Source organism: Rhinoraja longicauda, chromosome 3 (assembly GCF_053455715.1).
Source record: "Rhinoraja longicauda isolate Sanriku21f chromosome 3, sRhiLon1.1, whole genome shotgun sequence".
Classification (NCBI taxonomy): Eukaryota; Metazoa; Chordata; class Chondrichthyes; order Rajiformes; family Arhynchobatidae; genus Rhinoraja; species Rhinoraja longicauda.
The window spans coordinates 17,437,498-17,460,628 of record NC_135955.1 but is presented as its reverse complement, the minus strand read 5'-3'; the positions used below and the strand labels follow the sequence as shown (position 1 = coordinate 17,460,628).

The following is a 23,131-nucleotide window of genomic DNA, read 5'->3' as shown; positions in this document are numbered from 1 at the left end:
ACCTTCACACCTTGTCCCCACTGGAAAGGTTTAGGTTGGATAACTATACCTTTCACTTTCATGGCAACCTTTTCATCGAGGAAGCTGCTGAATACCATGTTGTGAGGGTCAAAATTGAGCCAGCTCTAATGGAGTGGGTGACTCAAAATGGCTACAAGCTTTTGCTCATCTTCAGAAGCCATTTATTTTTAGAGAATAGAATAGCACTGAAAAGATCAGTGCTATTCTATAACTGAAAGCATTCATGCTTCAGAAAACAAAATGGTTTGGAAGGCACAGTGTTGCAGCAGGTAGAACTTCTGCCTCACAGCTCTGGAGCACCAAATTTGATTCTGACCCTCAAGTGCTGTGTGAGTTTGCACATTCTCCATGTGACCAGGTGGGTTTCCTCCGGGTGCTCCGGTTTCCTCCCACACCCCTAAGGCATGCGGATTTGTAAGTTAACGACATTGCCTCTTGAAATTGCCCGTTGTGTGTGGGAAGTGAATAAAGTGGGATAACAGAACAAGTGTGAATGGGTGATTGATGGTCACTGGATGACTCGATGGGCCAAAAGTCTTTAAACTGAATTAGACAAATTCATCAACTTGAAAATGACCACTGCAATGAGGGGCACCTTTGGATTATCTATAGCAGGACAGAGGTGGGTAACCTGGAACTTGAAAATGGTGACAAAAAATTGTTCAAGACTGCATCAATAAGAAATACATTTGTGCTTTGTAAGTTGTAGATATTTCAAATGAATTTGAGTTTAGTTTATTGTCACGTGTACAGTGAAAAGCTGTTGTGTGTTAACCAAGTTGGGTTGGGATATCTATCTGAGCTAGAACAATCTGCCTCCATTTGGCCATATCCCTCTAAACTCTTTTAGCCGTGCACCTGTTCAAATGCCGTTTAAACAGTTTAATTATATCCACCTCAGGCAACTCATTCTAAATACCACAACCCTTTGAATGAAAATGTTGCCCCTCCAACCCATTTTAAATCATTCCCCTCTCCCCTTATATGAGAGTTGGGTGTGGGAGCTGAGAGCCACTCGCCAAAGACATACAGGTATGTAGGTTAATTGGCTGGGTAAATGTAAAAAAAAATTGTCCCTAGTGGGTGTAGGATAGTGTTAATGTACGGGGATCGCTGGGCGGCACGGACTTGGTGGGCCGAAAGGGCCTGTTTCCGGCTGTATATATATGATATGATATGATAATCTTCACCCTTTGGGAACATCTAAAGATTCAAATAGGCCAAAACTGTACAAACCAAAAAATATACAGTTTTGATGTCAAAATGAACTGTTCCATCTTTAGTCGCTTTGGATTCGAACAGCTTCAGCATTATACCATCTATCTTTTTAGTTATAAAGCCCTTGCACTTTGCAATACAGACTCTGAAATCAATAAAGCAATCTGAACAGAATATTCATTTGTAAACAATGACCCTGTCCAGATTAGTAAGGGTTGTGAGGAGAAGGCTGGAGAGTGGGGTTGAGAGGGAAAGATAGATCAGCCATGATTGAATGGCGGTGTAGACTCGATGGGCTGAATGGTCTAATTCTGCTCCTATAACTTATGAAGTTATAACCTTATAATCATTGATAGGACAATTCATTCAGTGAGATAGATGGCACAAATTGGATGAAGCTGTAATTTAGAATTTAGATTTTGGAGATACAGTGTGGAAAGAGGTCCTTCAGCCCACTGAGACTGTGCCGACCAGCGATCAACCGTACACTAGCACTATCCTACACACTCGGGACAATTTACAATTTTTTTACCAAAGACATTGAGTCATTGAGAGATAGTCTGAACAAGGAGGTTTTCCACGATATAAAATTCTCGTCGCGTTGCTCAGCAAAGAAAAGTCTAATAAACTGAAGAAAGGTGATCTTAAAAAATGGTATAGAGAGAAAATTATTTCACAAAACACATAAAGTGCAGGAGGAACTTAGTGGGTCAAGCAGCATCTGTGGAGAGAATGGACAGACAAAGTTTGGATCGGGGCCCTTCTTTAGACTGATGAAGTCTGACCTGAAACGTCCATTGTCCCCACAGATGCTGCCTGAGCCGCTGAATTACCTTTTGTTTCCCTCAAGATTTCAGCATCGGCAGTTCCTTGAATCTCCCTCAGGAAAATTATCACATCTTCTTAGTTTAGAGATACAGCATGGAAATAGGCCCGTCGGCCCATCGAGTCCGCACTAGGACAATTTACAATCTTTGCCAAAGCCAATTATTCTACAAACTTGCAAATCTTTGGAGTGTGGAAGAAACCAGAGCACCCAGAGAAAACCCACACTGTCACGGGGAGAACATACAAACTCTGTACAGACAGCACCTGTAGTCAGGACTGAACACGGGTCTCTGGCACTGTAAGGCAGCAACTCTACTGCTGCACTACCGTGCTACCCATTCTCCGGCAGTAATTTTTTTCCCTTTTGTTTTACAGGCGGTGTGACCCGGATGACTGTTTCCCTGGTAGTAATTGTGTTTGAGTTAACCGGTGGGCTGGAGTACATCGTTCCCCTCATGGCAGCTGTGATGACAAGCAAGTGGGTGGGAGACGCGTTTGGCAGAGAGGGCATTTACGAATCGCACATCCGCCTGAATGGGTACCCGTTCCTGGACGCTAAAGAAGAGTTCACCCATACAACGCTGGCAGCGGACGTGATGCGTCCTCGGAGGAATGAAGCTCCTCTCTCGGTCCTGATACAGGATGATATGACAGTCGAAGACCTAGAAATTACGATTAATGAAACAACGTATAATGGTTTTCCTGTCATTGTTTCAAAAGAGTCGCAAAGATTGGTCGGATTTGCACTCCGAAGGGATATAACTATTGCATTAGGTATGGTTTAGTTTAGTTTAGAAATACAATGCAGCCACAGGCCTTCGACTCACTGAGTCTGCGCCGACCAGCAATCACCCCTTAAACTAGCACTATCCTACACACTAGGGAACAAAGTACAATTTTTACCAAAGCCAATTAACCTCCAAACCTGTGTGGCTTTGGACTGTGGGAGGAAACCAGAGCACCCAGAGAAAACCCATGTGGTCACGGAGAAGGTACAAACTCTGTACAGACAGCACCTGTAGTCAGGATTGAACCCGGGTTTCTGGGGCTGTAAGGCAGCAACTCTACCGCTGCGTCACTGTGCCGCCCAATGACTTCAGTACGGATTGTGTATTGTGCATGTTCATACACGCATAAAGACATAGAGTCATGGAGCCGTACGGCATGGAAACAGGCCCTTCGGCCCAACATGCCATACCAATTGCGATGCCCCATCTACGCTAGTCCCATCTGCCTGTGTTTGGCCCATATCCCTCTAAACCTTTCCTATCCATGTACCTATCTGAAAATCTTTTAAATGTTGTTATAATACCCACATCTTCAGAATTTGCTCATTGGATACAGTGAATGTGATCTTTTAAATCAGGAGTGTGAACTCACTTTGCTAAGTGTTTTTCTGCTGTGAAAATGCTCTAGCTTTCTATCTGAAAATGTGGTCCATGAAGGAAGGCGGCAAAAGCACAGTTAATTAATCATTATAGCCCAATATTCAATGTAGCTCAATTTTGCTAGCAACTCCCATATCTTGAAAATTATATTTCAAAGGCATACTTCAAAACAGAAACCAGCGCGATAAAACAGTGAAGTTACATTTGAAATATAAATATCAAGCAGACATAAATAGTATTTACAGATCAACATTTAAAGGGAGGCTGTAGATCTAAATAAACCAAACCCACAGATCGACGTTGTGTGTTGGTGTTCTGACACTGCATGAAAGTTATTGGAAAAAGCAACATGAAAGGAGCTTCTTTTTTTTAAAAAGCCTGAGGAAACAAGTGATGAAGAGCAGGAGGAAAGCAGAATGTGAAGTGCTGCTGTGTCTCTTTTAGCTGCCATTTGCTCTCCACCGCCCCATCCCACTCTTGACATCCCACCTTATTAAAATGCAGTGAGCTCACTTGCGCAGAGGCTTGGAGGTTGGTGGAACATTAATGGAAAAGCAGAGGAATGTATCAGAAGAGTTCTTAGTGTGTAGGAAGGAACTGCAGATGCTGGTTTATACCAAAAAAAGGCACCAAATGCTGGAGTAACACAGCGGGTCAGGCAGCTTATCTGGAGAAAACGATTAGGTGACGTTTCAGTTTGCAACCCTTTTAAGGGTTCTTAGTTTGGGTATTCGTGCATCATTTTGAAATTCATATATTTTTTGGCACAGTGTAATGGGATCAATATTAAAAGAAAGAGGGAGAAAATAATATCATTGTGTACTCCAATTTTCCAAGGACAGAGCAGACGGCACTCTGTCTCTGTCTCTGATGGCACCCTCTGTCTCTGACGGCACCCTCTGTCTCAGCTTCTCATTTTCAGTACAACCTACAAGTTTATGACTATTGGAGATGCTGGTTAACAAAAAAAGACACAAAGTACTGGAGTAACTCAGCCTATCAGGCAGCATCCCTAGAGAACATGCAAGGTGACATTTTGGGTTGGAGACCCTTCTTCAGACTGATTGCAGGTGAGGACGGACGGACGGGGGGGTAAAGAAAGCTGGGAGAGAATCCCACCCACCTCCCTCCCAATCAGTCTGAAGAAGGGTCCCAAATTAAAACATCACCTATCCATGTTCTTCAGAGATGCTACCAGACCCACTAAATTGCTCCTGTCTTTTTGTGTAAATCAACATCTGTAGTTGCCAACGTCTCTTCCAGCTTTTTGTCCCCACCACAATCAGTGTGAAAACGGATCCCAACCCAAAACATCACCTATCCATGTCTTTCATAAGTTCTAGGAGCAGAACTAGGCCATTCGGCCTATCAAGTCTACTCCGCTATTCAATTGTGGCTGATTTTTCTTTCCCCCTCAACCCCATTCTCCTGCCTTCTCCCCATGACCCCTGACACCCATACTAATCATGTTCTCCAGGGATGCTGCCTGACCCGCTGAGTTACTCCAACATTTTACGTCTTTGTTTAGTTCATGGGTATTGTTGCACACTGCACATTGCAAATGTCGGGGCACACATACTTCAGTAATAGTTATTATTTAAAGCAAGATTAAACAATGCAAACGTGCTGAAATAATCAGCAGCCCTGAATCTCCTGATTCCCGATAATTGAAGCAGATTTTCAAATTTGATTTTTTTTTCTCTCCTTTCAGAAAATGCTAGAAGAAAGCAAGAAGGCATTGTCACCAGTTCCAGGGTTCATTTCACCCAGCATGCTCCGACGCTTCCAGCAGACAGCCCACGCCCATTGAAGCTGCGAAGCATTCTCGATATGAGCCCATTCACGGTTACAGACCATACGCCTATGGAGATTGTAGTGGACATCTTCCGCAAGCTGGGCCTGAGGCAGTGCCTTGTAACGCACAATGGGTAAGTCATGTTCAGAATCACACCCTTGGAAAATGTTTGGCCCACAGTAATTCTGACTGCCGAGACTTAAAGGATAAATTTCACTGCAATTCCTCCAGAGTTTTAATCATATGCTGAAACAAAACAACATGAGGATGCGCTGGGAATGGAAGAAGTTTCAAGCTATTTTGCACTTGTGCGGAGAAGCAGTCAAAAGGGAAAGAAAATGAAAAACAGTCTCTTCAATTTGTGGAGGCTTTAAGAATGGGTTATCCGTGATACTCTCTAAACACGGTGAGGGTTTGGTATTGTGGATGAAAAGCTCTTTCATATGTGTTCAATCTCCATGTACATGGAAAATTAGGTCCATCCATCGGGAAAATTGCCATCCCTTCATAAAATTCACACCCTCCTGCAGCCAATTTACAAAGTGTTACCATCCATTTCGGTTATTTATTAAAATATATGGTTAAATCTTTATATTGGTTATTGTATTAGTTATTGTATTTTTTAAAACCTTTTGCAAGGTTAAAATTAGTGTACGTTGAGATACACAACAGGAATATACAGCAAACTGTGGTACTGTAGGAGTAAATACGCATACCGTTTTCTCGTTATTTCTGAACATTTTGTTGTGCATTGATAATTGGGCAGGGCTGCAGAGGGTGGGCTACATGAAATCCAGTAGACCTTGCTTGGTGTTAGTACACAAAATGGCAAAGACATAGCCCAATTTTTGTTCAAAAGGAGGCAGCAAGGAGCAAATGGATTGGTGTACACTCGTGAAGCAAAGGTTGTTTTATCATCATCCAGAAGAGAAATCATGGGTTAAGAATGTTGCTGCAGCTTAACATGCCCATTAATGCAATAACACAGCAAATAAATATGCAATAATCAATAACACAATAAAATATCAGTTATTCTAGATAACCATAATAGTACAACCGAAAAACCTAGTGTAATACAAAATTCATAGTAGACTATTGCTAGGGTTGGGTTGTGGTTAGGTTGTGGCATGTGGTTCAAGATCTTGATGGTTGATAGTTCTTACTATGACTCAGTCTCGCCTCTTCAAATTATAATTCTTGCGTAAATCATCAATGATCAGTTACAGAGGCTAAGTTCCAAACCATGCCAGGAGATGCTGTGCTACCTCCTCATTACCAAAGGGCAATACATCTAGAATGCACAAGATTTCCATTTATGTGTAAAGTGAATTCAGGCATCCAAGGTTCTACAGTCGGTTGAGATGGCCATGCCTAATAAATAGCTCTTATCAGATGATTGGAGTTAAAACTCCTTACACAACATTAATCTCTGACCATGCGAATCAAATTGAAACTCCTTGAAAAGTTTCAAATAGTATTCTGTACATTTGAGCAGATCCATTTTAGAATGAAATAGAGAGTGGAATTAAATCTCAAATTCCCAGTCAGAATAAGAAGTGCACATACTCTGCTTTGTCCTGTTCTTTATTCATTATTCTCCATTTTATCATCATGTTGACTGGGCATTTCTTGTTAATCCCGTCTCAAGTCACATGATTCTGACCTGAAGGCCAGAATATTATCATTCTTCTCAAGTTCCTCGGAAAGGTGTTTTTTCTCAAACATGCTTTATTCTGTGTGATTAAATCGTATCCATAATGTGTAAGGATGGGTTTCAGGATTTAGACTCTTGAATGATGAATGATTCTTGTCCTGATTCCCTGTATCTTACCCTACTATCTATAATGCATGATTCAGCTGTGGATAGTCTAAATGTTTCTTCTCTCTTTCCCAGTTCTGAAGAAAAGGTCTTGGACCTGAAATGTTAACTCTGTTTCTCTTTCCACAGCTGATGCCTGACCTGCTGAGTGTTTCCAGCATTTTCTGTTTTTGTTTCAGGATTTGATAGAATACTTTCCATTTTCCTTGATGCATATACCTGTAGTTATGATAGCATTGAAGAAACTTGACATCCTCCAAAACAGAACAGCCTGGATGGTTGTTACTCTAAATATTCACTCTGTCCTTCAGTTGTCCTGCATTATCACCTGCAGAATGCAACACAAGAATAGGGCCATGAAAACAGGAGCAGGAGAAAGCTTCCTAGAGTAGAAGTGGGCCACATGGTTCGTCAAGTATGCCCTCCCATTCAAAATGATCTTGGCTGACTGCATCAAGCCTCTCTGTGCCAGTTTCACGGTGCCCCCAATTCTAGCACATGCCTCAATTTACACGGTTTACATGAGCTCTTATCGTGCGCATTCACATTTAAATGGCACCTTATAGAAACTTAGAAAATAGGTGCAGGAGGAGGCCATTTGGCCCTTCGAGCCAGCACCGCCATTCATTTTGTTCATGGCTGATCAAATGCCTTCTGGAAGTCCAAGTAAACTGCACCTGATAGGCTTCCCAGACTTTTAACCCTGACTGTTTTATCTCCAAGAATCCTACCAAATATGTCAAACATGATTTCTCTTTCATAAAAACATATTTAAATAATTTTCTAAAGAATTATTCATTCCTTGATCATAGACATCATCATCTTCTCGAATATTAAACTAAATGGCCTATAGTTTCCCACCTTATGCCTCTCTCCCTTCTTGAACAAGGGTATGACATTTAATTTTTTTCCATCACGCTGGTACCCTCCCAGAATTAAGTGAGTTTTGGAACACTACAGCTCATGGGTTCAACAGTCCCTGAAGCCGCCTCCTGTAAACCCCTTGTCATTGAGGACTGGGTTGTGAAGAAACATCTTCACCCAGAGGGTAATGAATCTTAGGAACTGTCGACCCAAGATGGCCATAATACCCAGAAATCCAAAATTGGATTTTAGCGTATTTAAGAGAATCAACAGATTATGGGGTTAGTCCAAGAATGTGGCGCTGAGGTACAAGATCTACCCTCATTTTACTGAATGGCAGCTGCAGGGAGAAAAATGGCGTCCAGCTTATGTTTCTTGTGTGTCATAAATGATTCATACATGCATCCACTTGTCAGTGCTTCCCTTTATTATTCATTTGACAATAGACAATAGACAATAGGTGCAGGAGTAGGCCATTCAGCCCTTCGAGCCAGCACCGCCATTCAATGCGATCATGGCTGATCACTCTCAATCAGTACCCCGTTCCTGCCTTCTCCCCATACCCCCTCACTCCGCTATCCTTAAGAGCTCTATCCAGCTCTCTCTTGAAAGCATCCAACGAACTGGCCTCCACTGCCTTCTGAGGCAGAGAATTCCACACCTTCACCACCCTCTGACTGAAAAAGTTCTTCCTCATCTTCGTTCTAAATGGCCTACCCCTTATTCTTAAACTGTGGCCCCTTGTTCTGGACTCCCCCAACATTGGGAACATGTTATCTGCCTCTAATGTGTCCAATCCCCTAATTATCTTATATGTTTCAATAAGATCCCCCCTCATCCTTCTAAATTCCAGTGTATACAAGCCCAATCGCTCCAGCCTTTCAACATACGACAGTCCCGCCATTCCGGGAATTAACCTAGTGAACCTACGCTGCACGCCCTCCATAGCAAGAATATCCTTCCTGGATTTAGACCTTGGTATTTTGTCGTCTACCAACCCTTTGTTTCTACATTCTACCTCCAGCTGGGAGTGTCTGCCTGACTTCTTAGTTTCTGCTGTTGCAAAAATGCTTAAAAGGTCAGCAGGTGACACTCCCCACACACTGTAGCTGAAATTATTCTCTTTTGTACATTTATAGAGTCTTGCAGTGTGGAAACAGGCCCTTCAGCCAATCTTGTCCACACCGGCCAACATGCCCCATCTACACTGGTCCCATCTGCCTGCATTAGGCTCATATTCCTCTCGAACCCTGTCCTATCCATGTACCTGTCTAAACGTTGCGATAGTACCAGCCACGTTGTTCCATACATCCCCCCCCCCCCCCACTCTTTGTGTGAAAACGTTACCCCTCAGGTTCCTATTAAATCTTTCCCCCCCCTTATCTTAAATCTATGTCCTCTGGCTCTCGACTCCCATACTCTGGACAAGTGACTGTGCGTTTACCTAATCTATTCCTCTCATGATTTTGTACACCCCTAATAACATCACCCCACTTCGTCCTGCATTACAAGGAATAGTCCTAGCCTGCTCAACCTCTCCCTATAGCTCAGACCCTTGAGTCCTGGCAACATCCTTGTAAATCTTATATGCACCCTTTCCAGCTTGACAATATCTTTCCTATAACATGGTGCCCTAAACTGAACACAATACTCTAAAATGTGGCCTCACCAACGTCTTATACAACTGTAACATGACATCGCAACTTCTATACTCAATGGTGAAATAAAGTAGAAATCTTTCACCCATGTCGATCTTTGCACTGAGGACAGGAATATCAGCCTCTAGATATTACTAGTTTTTTACAAGGCACACTGAAAATTGCTGGTTGTAAAAATGAGATAGAACATGGTTTGCTTTTTGGCAGTGTCCAATTTTTGTGGTCACTTGATGTGAGCGCCCTCTGCAGGCTCAGGTATAAATCCTCTGATGATAGTAGTTGAACAGTGGAAGAATTCATTTTCCTGTAGCTGTATTTCACACTGCATAATTAAGACCAAATAAGTCCCAAATAAGAACAATTAAATATTAGCGGTAGCACAACAGATATGTAAACATATTTCTCTATAAAACTCATAATAAACAACAAAGAAAGTTATATTTAAAAAACAAATAAATAGTGCAAAAAATAATGTCCTCAAGTGTATCTAGTTCAGAGCCTATTTGGAAGTTTTAGTGTTCAATAGCCTGATGGTTGTAGAGCAGAAGCTGCTCCTGAACCTGGACGTTACAGTTTTCAGGTGCCTGTACCTTCTGCTCGATGGCAGAAGTGAAATGAGAGTGTGGCCAGTGTGGTGGGGTGGGTCTCTGATGATGCTGACTGCCTTTCTGAGGCAGCGACTCCCGTTGATAGGTCCCTGAATATCTTGTACTCCCTGAATATCTTAGAAAGGAATTCTAAGATTTTAATGAAATGTGTTGGAGGAACAGAGATATATTTTGATTTCATCAGTGATCAATTTCAATCAGGATGATGTAAAACATGGAGGAAACTGTGTGTGGCAATTGGGAGGCAATACACAGCAATGGCAAATTGGAGCGTTTCAGGAAAACCAAACGTGTTTTCGAAAGTATTTCTTCCAAAATATCTTGACAATTTCTCAACAATAACTTGCCTTCTTTAAGCTATTGTTCCCATTAAAGGATGCAGGAGCTGCCTTCTTCAATGGGAACAGTAACTCCTATTAAAGTGGGAGTTATTCCTCCAGGGAGCAGTTGCTAGGGGCCTTGTTCTGATAAATTTTTTAAAAGTGAATCTTTTAGTATACAGTAAACCCTCATTAATACGGACTGCTTTATAACGGATTTCAGTTATAACAGACAGGCCCACTGACCTTCACAGCCCAGCCAGGCTCCCGCTGCCACCCCCAGCACGCGCCGCCGCCCTTGGAGGCTTACAGGCCTGGCTGCCATCGCCACCCCGCACTGCCGCACTTAGCCGGTTCCAGGTGGGACGTACAGCCGCCACCGCCGGCCGACACACCTTCCTCGACCGCTCCCAGGCCATGCCCTTCACCGCCCTTCACCTGCACTACGGGTGCCCATCCGCCGCGATCAATGACTGCCGATCATCGCCTCTCCCCCTCGCTGCCAGCGCACCTGATTCCAGCCCCAGTACCACCCTGAGAGTCTGAAGAAGGCTGACCCAGAAAGTCACCTATCCATGTTCTCCAGAGATGCTGTCTGACTTGCTGAGTCACTCCAGCATTTTGTAACCAGCATCTGGAGCTCTTTCTTCCCACTACTTATACAATGATACTCTATTACTCGGTAATCGGACAATTGGCAATAACGGATACCATTCCCCACCCCACCCCTAAAGTCCATTATAACGAGTGTTTACTGTATATCATTGGCTTTATTGTGCATTTTCTTCATCCTTCTGCCATCTTTGCTGATGTGTTAGCCAGGACAATGACGAGAGATGTGGTTGCAGTCATTAGATAAGCGAGGTCCAAGAGTAACCCAGATAATTTTCTCTCTCCCCACCCCACTTCCACGGCAGCATTGCGTTTCTGCACGTGTCTGCCATTCTGCACGGGTCTGATGCCTGCTCACCGTTTCCCCGTACAGCACTCCTCAGCGTGCTGTGGTGTGAAAATGCGGATGTTTAGACTTTAAATGTTAGAAATACAACGTGGAAGCAACCCTTCAGCCCACTAAGTCCGCACCGACCAGCAATCACCTGTACACTTTCGCTGTCTTACACACTAGGGACACTTTTTTTACACTTTACAGAAGCCAATTAACCTACAAACCTGCACTTCTTTGGAACGTGGGAGGAAGCTGGAGCACCCAGAGAAAACCCACACGGTCACAGGGAGAACGTACAAACTCCATACACACAGTATCTGAGGTCATGGTTGAACCTGGGACTCTGGCGCTGTGAGACAGCAACTCTGCCACTGTGCCATCCAAAACACAATACTGCTTTGGCTGTTGTTTTAGGCTTTCTAATTACAGTTCATGCTGTTTTTCGCAGATCTGTGCAACATGATGCCATTTTGGTTAGCCAGTGCAGGTTTCCATTTCCTTTTGCTACAGCTCAGAGACTGCTTCAGTTATCAGCCACTTTGTTCCCCACCTTATTCAACCTTGAAGAACCAACAATGCATTGGATTTACCAAAATATTTTGAGGGGCAAAGGGAACATTGTGCTGAATAACGTTTAGAAACAGTCTAAATAATAAGATTGAATAATGAAAACTCTGAGAACTTCAAAAGGTAATGTGCACTTCTCTGTCCATTCAGCTTTTTAAAAAAATGATTTGTGAACATCCTTCCATATATTTGCTTCACCCATCTGCATGTTACGCCACAAGGCCTGTTAAGCACTCAAAGTGAAAGTTGCTTGGAATTGCATGAAGTACATATAATAGCACAAAGCTTTGTGAACTAGCATGGAATTCCTTTCTTCACTTGGTTTAACCTGAAGCGTTAAGTCTGTTAGACACTGATGACTATTTGCACAGTGAAAGTCTGCAGGCTATAGCTGATGGCTCCATGGATTACAAGGCCAAGACTTGGAGACAATAATATGCACCTGATCTACTGCTAATAATGCAAACCTATCCTTTGAGGTGCTGGTAATAATCATAATCAATGCCATGAATGAAATATAATCATTCATTTCTATTGAGTTGCCAGGGGAGGGGGGGGGGAGGAAGGGATGCTTTATGCTTGATTCTGAAGTTTTAACCTAAATGAGGAAAGGCATGTTATTATTATTTTTAGCTTTTATGCATTTTAGTTGCTGCATTTTGTTATGCATTTTACTTTTAATTAGTTTCTACAGCCTGTTTTCCGGTTGTACAAACTTAATTTGCTTCATTTTATCGTAACACGCAGTCATTAGCATAACATGGTCTGTTTCAGGAATATCTTGGGGATCATCACAAAGAAGAACATATTAGAACACCTCGAGCAACTAAAACAACACGCTGAACCTTTGGTGATTAGTCATGGGAGATCTGCTAAATAGAGGAATAAACTATTTTTTAAAACTGCTGTGCGAGGAATCATGAAACTGTGATATGAATACCATTGAAAAACTACCCAAAATTGTTTTTATATTTGGGAATAGCTGAGATGACATATCTTAATGACTACTTAAGTAAGAACCGTGCAAGCTTGTCTAACCTCTAGCTGTGAAGAAGTCTTCATCTCATTTTTCTTTAATTAAGACTGGATTAAGTACACCAGACATCGGTGATGTATTTTATTATCACTGAGAACTGTGCTCTTTCTATTCCTGCCAGAGGTTTTAAGTGTCTGAAGACTATCAGTCCACTAACTTTCTATTCATTGTCCAGTCAGCTAGACCCGAGCTCAGTATAAAGGAAAGTGAACAACTAGATGCAGCATCTGTGGCTCTTTTTTATCTGCAGTGTGACCTCTGTTATCTTTTCAGCCACCATGTGCATGCATGTGTCTCAACGTTATTCACTGACAGGTAAACGTTGAAGCTTAGTGTGGACTGCTGACCCCCCAAAAAATAATTTACAGGCACAGTACAGGCCCACCACCGATTTTCAGGCAGCCTTGGTTCCAGAGCCTTTCTGGATTATGCGCTTTGCTAGACCAACAGAGGTCATGGCTTCACTGGTCCATCTAGGCTGCAGAGGAGCCGAGATATCGGCCTGCAAAGTCGGCCTCGGAAGTTGGCTGTGGGAACGGATCTACCAGCTCCAGCCCCGGCCTCAGGGGGCAAATTTGACCCGCCGATCGGTCGCGGAAGTCCCGATGAGGTCGTGATCAGTCGCCTCACCTGGCCCAGGTGCCACATTTTCGGGGGGACTTCCGGAGAGGATTTCAAGTGTGCTCTTGTCATTTTGTCTGAATTAAAGGAATTGTCAGACTACCAGTATCCGGAAAATCAGTGGTGGACTTGTACTAGTAACGTGCTGCAAGTCATATAGTTTGGAATGACATTGCGATTTGATCCCCGCAAGTGTTAACTTTACACCCATTGTCATTTATTCACGTGTCACCGATATCCCTCTTGTCTATTTCCAGTCCGTCCCAACAGGCTGCTGCCTTCAACTCTGGCAGTCTGTGCAGATGCAGAAGGTGGCTCTGTTCCCGAGTCACAGAAAATTGCTACAGGGAAGATGTTGTTAAGCTGGAAAGAGTGCAGAAATGATTTACGAGGATTTACAAGGATTTTGCCAGGACCTGTGGGCCTGAGCTATTGGGAGAGGTTGGGCAGGCTAGGACTACATTCCTTGGAGCATAGAAGGATGAGAGGTGTGTAGAATCATGAGGGGAATAGATAGGGTAAATGCACAGAGTCTTCAACCCAGAGTAGGAGAATCAAGAACCAGAGGACATAGGTTTAAGGCGACATGGTGACGCAGCGGGAGAGTTGCTGCCTTACAGCTTCAGAGACCCGGATTCGATCCTGACTATGGGTGTTATCTGCACAGAGTTTGTACATTCTCCCTATGATCTCGTGGGTTTTCTCTGGGTGCTCCGGTTTCCTCCCATACTCCAAACACGTACAGGTTCGGAGGTTAATTGGCTTGGTAAAAATTGTAAATTATCTGTAGTATGTAGTTGGCAACTAGTGTACAGGGTGATCGTTGGTCGTTTTGGACTCGGTGGGCCTGTTTCCGCACTGTATCTCTCTCGTGTCTCTCTAAAGTCTCAAAAGGACACAGATTTAAGGCGAGAGGGGAAAGATTTAATTGGAATCTGAGGGGCAACCTTTTCACACAGAGGGTGGTGAGTAAATGAAACGAGCCGCCAGAGGGAGGAGTTGAGGCAGAAACTATAACTACATTTAAAAGACATTTGGACAGAAACATGGACAGGAAAGGTTTACAGGGATATGGGCCAAACGTGGACAGGGGTGGGACTAGTGTAGATGGAACACCTTGGTCTGCATGGGCAAATTGGGCCGAAGGGCCAGTTTCCATGCTGTATGACTTTGACTGCATGACTGTACTTTACCCCCCTCCACACCCTACCTTAGTAACCGTGAATTTTTATTTCTTCTCACAGGTGATTATATCACAGTGAGATGGGAGAAGGTGGGTGGTGTACAGGCTGTGAGTCATCGTTGTAAGAGATTTGCTTGATGCATCAGATGCCCTTCTTCCCTCGTGTATAAAGCACGCTCGACATTACCATGCACATGCATTGAGCCAGCTCAGAGGGCAAAGGTGCTGATGTTAGAATTGCTGGAACTGTCTTCTTGATTTCTGCAAATAGGAAGTGTCTGCAGTGTTTGCAAATCTTCTATAGGTACCTGCCAGTGTAACAAGTAGCTAAGGGGACAGTAATCTAACTTACCAGCCAGAAGCCCAGAGGTTTGAGAGTAACATGTTGCAAGAGTGGAATTAGACTTTAGAGATGCAGCATAGAAACAGGCCCTTCAGCCCACGGAGTCCGTGCTGACCAGCAATCATCCTGTACATCAATACTATCCTACACACACTAGGGACAATTTACAATTTTTACCAAAGCCAATTAACCTACAAACCTGTACGTCTTTGGAATGTGGGAGGAAACTGGAGCTCCGGAAGAAAACCACGCGATCACTGGGAGAACGTACAAATTCCGTACAGACAGCACCCGTCGCCAGGATCGAACCTGGGTCTCTGGTGTTGTAAGCAGCAACTCTACCGCTGCGCCACCGTGCCGCCCCAATTGGTCAGAGTAATCCTATATGGCTCTCAATCTTTTTGTTCCTGGTGGTAGTCTTAGGTTAAATTTCTGTTTTGCTTCAGTTTATTGGATGGAGGTTTATATAAGGGCCTGGCTCTGCATTTTTTTGATATTGCATACACACAATCCAGACTGGAGATTACAACAAAAGCCTTGGTTGCCTGCAGTCTTGGGCAATCTATTGTTAGAACATAGACCAGTACAGCCCAGGAACAGGCCCTTCAGCCCGCAATGCTTGTGTCGAACATAATTCCAAGTTAAACTGATCTCATCCCCCTTACATAATCCATATTCCTCTAATCCATGCACTTACAAAAGCCTCTTAAATGCCATTATTGCATCTGTCTCCACCACCTCCCCTGGCATTCCAGGCCCCCTCCACTCTTTGTGCAAAAAAAATGACCACGCTCATCTTCATTAAACTTTTCCCCTGTCACCTTATAGCTATGCCCTCCATTGTTGGACATTTCCACCCTGGGAGAAAGGTTCTGACTGTCTACCTATCTATGGGAAATACCCTGCTGTGCCTCTCATCATTTTACAAACAATAATGGGCAAACAATAAGGGGCAGCACGGTGGCGCAGGGGTAGAGTTGCTGCCTTACAGCGCCAGAGACCCGGGTTCGAACTTGACCACGGGTGCTGTCTGTATGGACTTTGTACGTTCTCCCCGTCACTGCGTGGGTTTTCTCCAGGAGCTCCGGTTTGCTCCCACATTCCAAAGATGTAGAGGTTTGTAGGGTGAAATTGGAAATTGTCCGTAAGTGTGCACGATAGTGTTAATGTACGCTCGTCAACGCGGACTCGGTGGGCTGAAGGTCCTGTTCCCACGCTGAATCTCTAAACTAAACTAATCTCTAAACCAAACACCATCCCACGGGTGAATCTCAGAATCAAATGATTGCTGATTCCCACAGTGAAATTTGGGGCAGGCTGTCGTCCCCACAGGTTCCAGCTGCTCCTGGTGAACTTGAAAAAGGAGGTTACATCTGTCTGTGCCAGCAGAAATGTATTATCACTGCAGGTTCCCCAAGGTGACCTGCTGCCTTCTATTTCCACAAATTTATTTTGCTCTCTACGGGAACAGGTTTATTTTATTCCCTGCAGAAACATTCCCCAGGATCAATAGCTGATCCTCATTCATAAGTGAATTATTCAGAGAGCTAGAACCTGCCCCAGTCTCAAAAATAATGGCAGTCACATCATCCAGGAGCCCTCTCTGTTAGGTTGACAGTCATTACCCCACTCTCTAGGTCTTTATGTTATGGTTTCCATTCATTGTTTCTTATAGTACAAATGAAAAGTCCTTCAACCCAGCGATCTCTTCTGGTGGTAATGCTTAATACAAGCCAAAATGTAATGCCATTGGTGTGTGTGTGTGTGTGTGTGTGTGTGTGTGTGAGCGTGTGTGCGTGTGTGTGCATGTGTGTAAGACACCATTTAAAAAAAAAATTGTCGTAAACCTGACCATGTACTTTTATAAATTGCACACAAAATGTTTTTTGCCGAAAATTCGATTCCATCTAATTTTTTTCATTTGAACTGATTTTTAAAATTTTATTTTACGTAATTGCCTCATGGATTTGCCTTTTGTTTTTACAACGATAGTCGGATGCATGTTTTGTTTTGTGCTTTATAGCTCATGGTCAACATTGCTACAGTGTTAAGAGATCATAGGCATCACCTTCCAATATGTTTGGTGTTTAACAGTGGAATTGGTATGTATCAAACATTGCTTTATCCCCTCAGGTGTAGGCAACTGTGAGATCCCCATGCTGAATATTCCCAAATTGATTAGTTTTGGAAATGATCAGTGTATTCCATCCTCCACCTCTCCCTCACATCTCCACCAACCCACCCTTCCCCTTCCCAATTCCACACTGACCACCAAATGCAATGATGCTTCCTGCTAATTTGTTCATAGTTCACGTTTCATGCATCCTACTGCCGTTATTATACTAACCGGATCAGTGGGGACGGTGACTATCTGATTTTACTTTCTGCTTCTGAATAATTCTGTCAAATCCTATCACTAATGTCACACGCTGTACTTTTTTTTGATCAATGAAATTAACAAAACAAATCTTAAATATTGTTTCTTGGGGGTGTACATGCTCCAGCCATTACTATTTGGAGTACCATTTAGGCTGGCACTATTAGTGTGCCAGTCCCACGCTGATATTGATCATCGCCAGTGGGATTGGCATGAACGTTCTCTGTCGTTTCTTTCCACCTGCTTTTTCTTCCCCTCACCTGCTGCTTCTTGACGCGGTTACCGCCCTTTCACTGAATCCAATCCGTTGTGTTCCCTTTCTCCTTCCCCAGGCGCCTCCTTGGCATCATAACAAAGAAGGACATCCTTCGTCATATGGCTCAAATGACAGATCAAGACCCAGAGTCGATCATGTTCAACTGAACACCGTGTTGGAGGATCGCGAGGAGAGTGAGGAGGAGGTCCACCTGTTAAAGAGCACAGAGATCTGACCGCTCCAAAGATTCCAGCTCAACGGCACCACAGAGAGGGAGGGCAACACATCTTACTGCAGTTCACTTAACACTGAAGTCTGCTTTGACTTTGGAGTGGGAGTTTTATCAGTAGTGGCCTAAGTCAGTATTAAACCTGATACTACAAGCTCGTTATACAAGTAAAACTATGCCGAGAAATGTCCACTTTTAAGACTTGTTGTTGTTGAGGTATGCTATTAACAGATAAGACAACAATGTTGGGGGAAAAAATCAGATGTTAATGGTCCTGCCATATTTAAACCACTATACTCGGTTATTAGTTCTTGACGACTCCTGGGTTGAACCAAAACAGACATCCTACGTCTTCACATAGAAAACAGTCCATTTCAGAAATATCGACACTGGTGTCTTGTTGCCAGAGTTGGGGGGAGGGAGGGGGAGGGCGAGGGAAGCAGGATGCTTACTTTAAAATGAGCTGTGCTCAATTCCCTGAATGTTTGACCACTTTTCCCACCCCGGAAACCTGAAGAAAAACAGGGACCTCACTTTGTATGGAAGTCTCTGCCACCGAAGTAGACAGTTGAGATGGAGCGAATCCAGTCAAAAGCAAACACCAAGCGAAATGTTCCTGCCTGCAGCATACTGGGTTGGAACAAGCACCAGATCTGAGAGTCCTTCATCAAAATCCAAAGTGTTTAAAGAAAGTACTTTCCTGAGTTGGATTGGGGCCTTGGCAATATGTGGAACCTTTTATCCGTCCTGCATTTTACTTTAATTTAATAACCTTTTAATGAAGCTTTGAGGATCTATTACTGCAAGATAACAAGCTTTTATGTGCATCGATTCCTCCCCTCTTCCTTTTACCACGAGATGTACCAGTAATCACTGGATTGTGTTTGCCTAGTCAACAATATTACAGATACAGTACAACACAGATAATTGCTTGTGTATCTCATCTGAACGTTTAATATTTTCCGCACAATCATTGTAATTTTTCTAACTGGAACCTTGCACGTGGTTTTATTTCAGTAAACTATTGTGCATTCCATATTCAGGCGATTTTCTTTTCTTACTGGTGGCATCGGGTGGTCACATCTTGCGACCGACTATTCATCCGTTTGTTTTTTGCACTTTGAATTTGCATCATTATTCGTAGAGCATTCATAGAGAAAGGTTTACAGAATAATCTTTATTAACTAAATTAACTATATGAAACCACTGTAAAACTGGCATAATTCATACATATATTGCATACTTCACACCATATTACCTGTGGTTATTTTTAAGAAAGTTTAGACTAAAATATAAACTTTTGAAAAACAGATGTTTCTTTCAGTTTTAAATGACTTGAAGATTACACTAAATCTCTCACTATTATAAAGGTGATCTCCAGCGTTTTTGCACAGAATGGAAAAGGGTTTGTGTTCCTTTTATTCTGTCAAGTTGCTGGTTGGGGACTAAAACCCTGTGAGCAGTTTCAATGGATCTCAAGCTCGCTTGAGTAAAAGTACTCAGTGTGAGCCACTTGAAAGTGATTAAGCATTATCAGTTAGTGTAGGAAAATAACTGCAGATGTTGGTACAAATCGAAGGTATTTATTCACAAAATGCTGGAGTAACTCAGCAGATCAGGCAGCATCTCAGGATTATCAGTTAATTGTTTCCTTGTAGTCCTTGTACATCCTCAAACGCGTAATTTAGCAAAGATGCCCAAGATATCAAAATCAGAATGCGCAGAAGAATAATTACAAATCATTTCAAAAATCTACAAATAACAACATAATTTCAGAATTCAACATCTCAGAGAGCACCTGCAGTTAAAAGATATCTCGGACAGCTTATGTGGCTAAAGTCCTAGCATTTAGAGCAAGTGTTCAGTTCAACGTGTTCAATAACTGAAGCAATATTGCAAATACAGGCACTTTGCGTTTTACCCGGGGGTTATGTGCTTGAAAAGCGACGCGGGATACAAAGACGAGCAAATTAAACACATTAGCGACCACGCTGCCAGCAGTAAATTTGAGCGTGTTATTCCGAAAATAGCCCATAAATCAAGCTTAGGTATTGAATGAGCAAGCGCGACATTTCAAAAATGCATGCATCAAGCACGCATAAAACGCGAGATGCCTGTGCTGGAAATAATAAATGTGAAGTTCCAGAGGTAGAATGCAGGCACAAAGGATGAAGACAGATTGACTATGTTTTTTTCAGGGTAAAAATCATGGCCAAATGTGGTTTGGATGTCTTCCCTGGAAACAATTAGCCTTTCCCCTCCCCCCCCTTCCCATTCACATGGTTATAGATCTTAACTAGTGTACAGAACCAAAACAGGTCATTACCCCAGTAATATTGACATGAACTATTCCTTTTTTGTAATGGCGTGGCTTCTTCTTTAGGGGTGTTTTCTGGTATTTCCCTCAACGGCTTCCCACGTTGTAAGTTCCATAACCCTCGCCCCTCTTTGGGTAAAGAATGTCCTTTGGTTAATCGCTGGCAATTTTTGCTTTTACATGGCAAATGTGGTGTCTATAGCCCCCAAGAGGAACTTCCTCCAGCCACTTTACACGTGCCAGATAGAGCAGAAAGTTTGAAGGAAAGATCTTTTCGGGGTGGTGCCTGTGCCCAGTTGTTACCTGTCACCCTGCTTTCGGTTAACAAAGAATGCTTCATCTTTGTTAACCTGCGATGTTGCCTAGAATTGTATTTAATACTGATCCTCAACGTTATTTTTTAATTTATATTTGGTGTAATAGAATTTCACATTCTTAAGATGAGCTTAATTATGGTTACTGTGAAAGTCTGATTATATATTATATTGTATTAAATTCTCCGTTAAAACAGCAAATCGTTGTTGGGAGTTTCCTTGGGACTTTCCTGTATTGATTTTATCTCTTTCATTATTCAGTTAAAAGGCTACTTTGCCTTCTCCAGCCAAGGTATTGAGTTCAAGCCTCAAGAAAGGTCTCGACCCGAGACGTCACCAATCGATGTTCTCCAGAGATACTGCCTGATCTGCTGAGTTACTCCAGCAGTTTGTGTCCTTTTGTGTATTAACCAGCATCTGCAGTTCCTTGTTTCATTGAATTCAAGAGTTGTGATGTCATGTTGCAGTGGTGCCAACCATTGGTCAGCTCACACACAGAGTATGGAGCTTGAGCAGGTTGGAATTTAGCAGAATGAGAGATTAATTTTATGAAACTTGATTCTGAGGAGTTTGACGGGGTAGAGGTCAGGAGGATATTTCTCCTTTTGGGAGGATCTAGAGTTATCTGGGTAGCACATTGGCGCAGCTGGTAGAGTTGTTGCCTCATAGCCGCAGTGGCCGGGTTCGTTACTGACCTCAGGTGCTGGCTGTGGGGAGTTTGCACATTCTCCCTATGACCACTTGGGTTTCCTTCCGCAACACAAAGACATGCAGGTTTGTACCTTACATGGCCTTTGTAAAAAAAAAATTGCCCCTAATGTAGGGAGTGTTGGAGAAAGTGAAAAGGCAGCACAGTGGCACAGCAGTAGAGCTGCTATCTTATAGCGATAGAGAACCGGGTTTAAACCTGACTATAGGGGCTGTCTGTATGGGGTTTGTATGTTCTCCCTGTAACCGCGTGGATTTTCTTCAGATGCTCTGGTTTCCCCCACACTCCAAGGACGTAAAGGTTGTAAAATGGTCCCTACTATGTAGGATAGTGCTGGGGTACGGGGTGATCGCTGGTTGGTCGAAGGGACTGTTTCAACACTGTATCTGTAAAGTCTAAAGTGAGATAACATAAAACTAGTGTTGATCTGTGATCGAAGGTTGGCATGGACTCTGTTGGCATAGACTCAGTGGGCCAAAGGGCCTGTTTCCATGCTGTATCTCTAAAGTAGGTAACACATTCCAAACAAATGATCATCTATTTTTATCTGCGATAAGGAGGAATCTTCAAAAGCGTGAATCTTTAGACCCTACTTAGATGTTTTGGAGGTAGAGTCATTGAAAAGATTCAAGGTGGACAATTTTGTTTTGCAAGGAAGTCAAAAGTTCTACGGACTGGGCTGGTGGAACTGAAACCATGACAAGCTCCTCTACATCCTTGCTGAATGATGAAGTAGGTTGAAGAGTGTACACTGGTCATCTCTACTTCCTATATCTCAGAACAACACAAGTTCATGGGTTTGAGTTCACATAGTCTTGACAAGATATTGCAAGTTTACTTTAGTTTAGAGATACAGCATGGAAACAGGCCCTTCGGCCCACTAAGTCCACATCAACCAACGGTCACCCATTCAAATTAGTTCTACGTTATCCTTTTGTATCCTTTACACCAGGAGCAATTTACAGAAGCCAATTCACCTTCAAAAACCTGTACGCCCTTGGAATGTGGGACAAAACTGGAGATAACCCATGCGGTCACAGGGGGGAACATCCAAACTCCGTACAGACAGCACCCCTAGTCAGGATCGAACCCGGGTCTCTGGCACTGTAAGGCAGCAGCTCTACTACTGTGCCAGCCATTGTTCATTTTGCAAGTTTATTGTGTGCACCGTGAATTGAGTTGTAATAGGATGCCAGATTAATACAGATCAATTATCTCTGTTGTGTATTATCCCTGGTTGTGGCCATGCCGCCTTGAGAAAGTGTCTGCTTTCCGTGAGTGAATGCTTTAGAAAATTACTTCCTCTTTTGTTAATATTGAATCTTTTATATCTGAATGAGGTTGGCTGAGGTGGATTCAAGTACCAGTTAAAAATCTAAAGTCAAACAATACAGACTGGTACGCCAACCCACACCCCACAGAGCAGCACGGCGGTGCAGCGGTAGAGTTGCCTTGTTGCAGCAGAGACCCGGCTTCGATCCTGACTGGGTGCTGTCTGTACGGAGTTTGTACGTTCTCCCCGTGACCGTGTGGGTTTTCTCTGGTGCTCCAGTTTCCTCCCGCCTGATTCTCTAAACTAAAGGTGAAGTGCTGCACTATTAAAGACCACCTCTGTCCTTTGTGGGCAGATGGTAGCCAATTAGTGTTTCAAAGCATAGGGAGTTTTCATGGCAAGATCCTATGGATAAAGATTGTACTCCAAAGACGTACAGAT

At 43.1% G+C, this 23,131-nt stretch overlaps 1 protein-coding gene across 5 annotated transcripts in view; it reads left to right on the top strand.

The window, feature by feature from the left end:
- The window catches only part of clcn3 (chloride channel 3), a 113,823-nt gene extending 92,922 nt beyond the window's left edge, over positions 1-20,901 (top strand). For 3 of the 5 annotated variants that reach the window (XM_078394840.1, XM_078394842.1, XM_078394843.1), the window contains 4 exons: positions 2,443-2,841; positions 5,167-5,383; positions 12,807-12,882; positions 17,925-20,901. In XM_078394840.1, coding sequence (XP_078250966.1) covers positions 2,443-2,841; positions 5,167-5,383; positions 12,807-12,882; positions 17,925-18,083 — 851 coding nt within the window. In that variant the 3' untranslated portion in view covers positions 18,084-20,901. The remainder of the gene's footprint in view (positions 1-2,442; positions 2,842-5,166; positions 5,384-12,806; positions 12,883-17,924) is intronic. The other 2 variants (XM_078394844.1, XM_078394849.1) reach the window with 1 other exon arrangement.
- Positions 20,902-23,131: the final 2,230 nt, after the last annotated feature.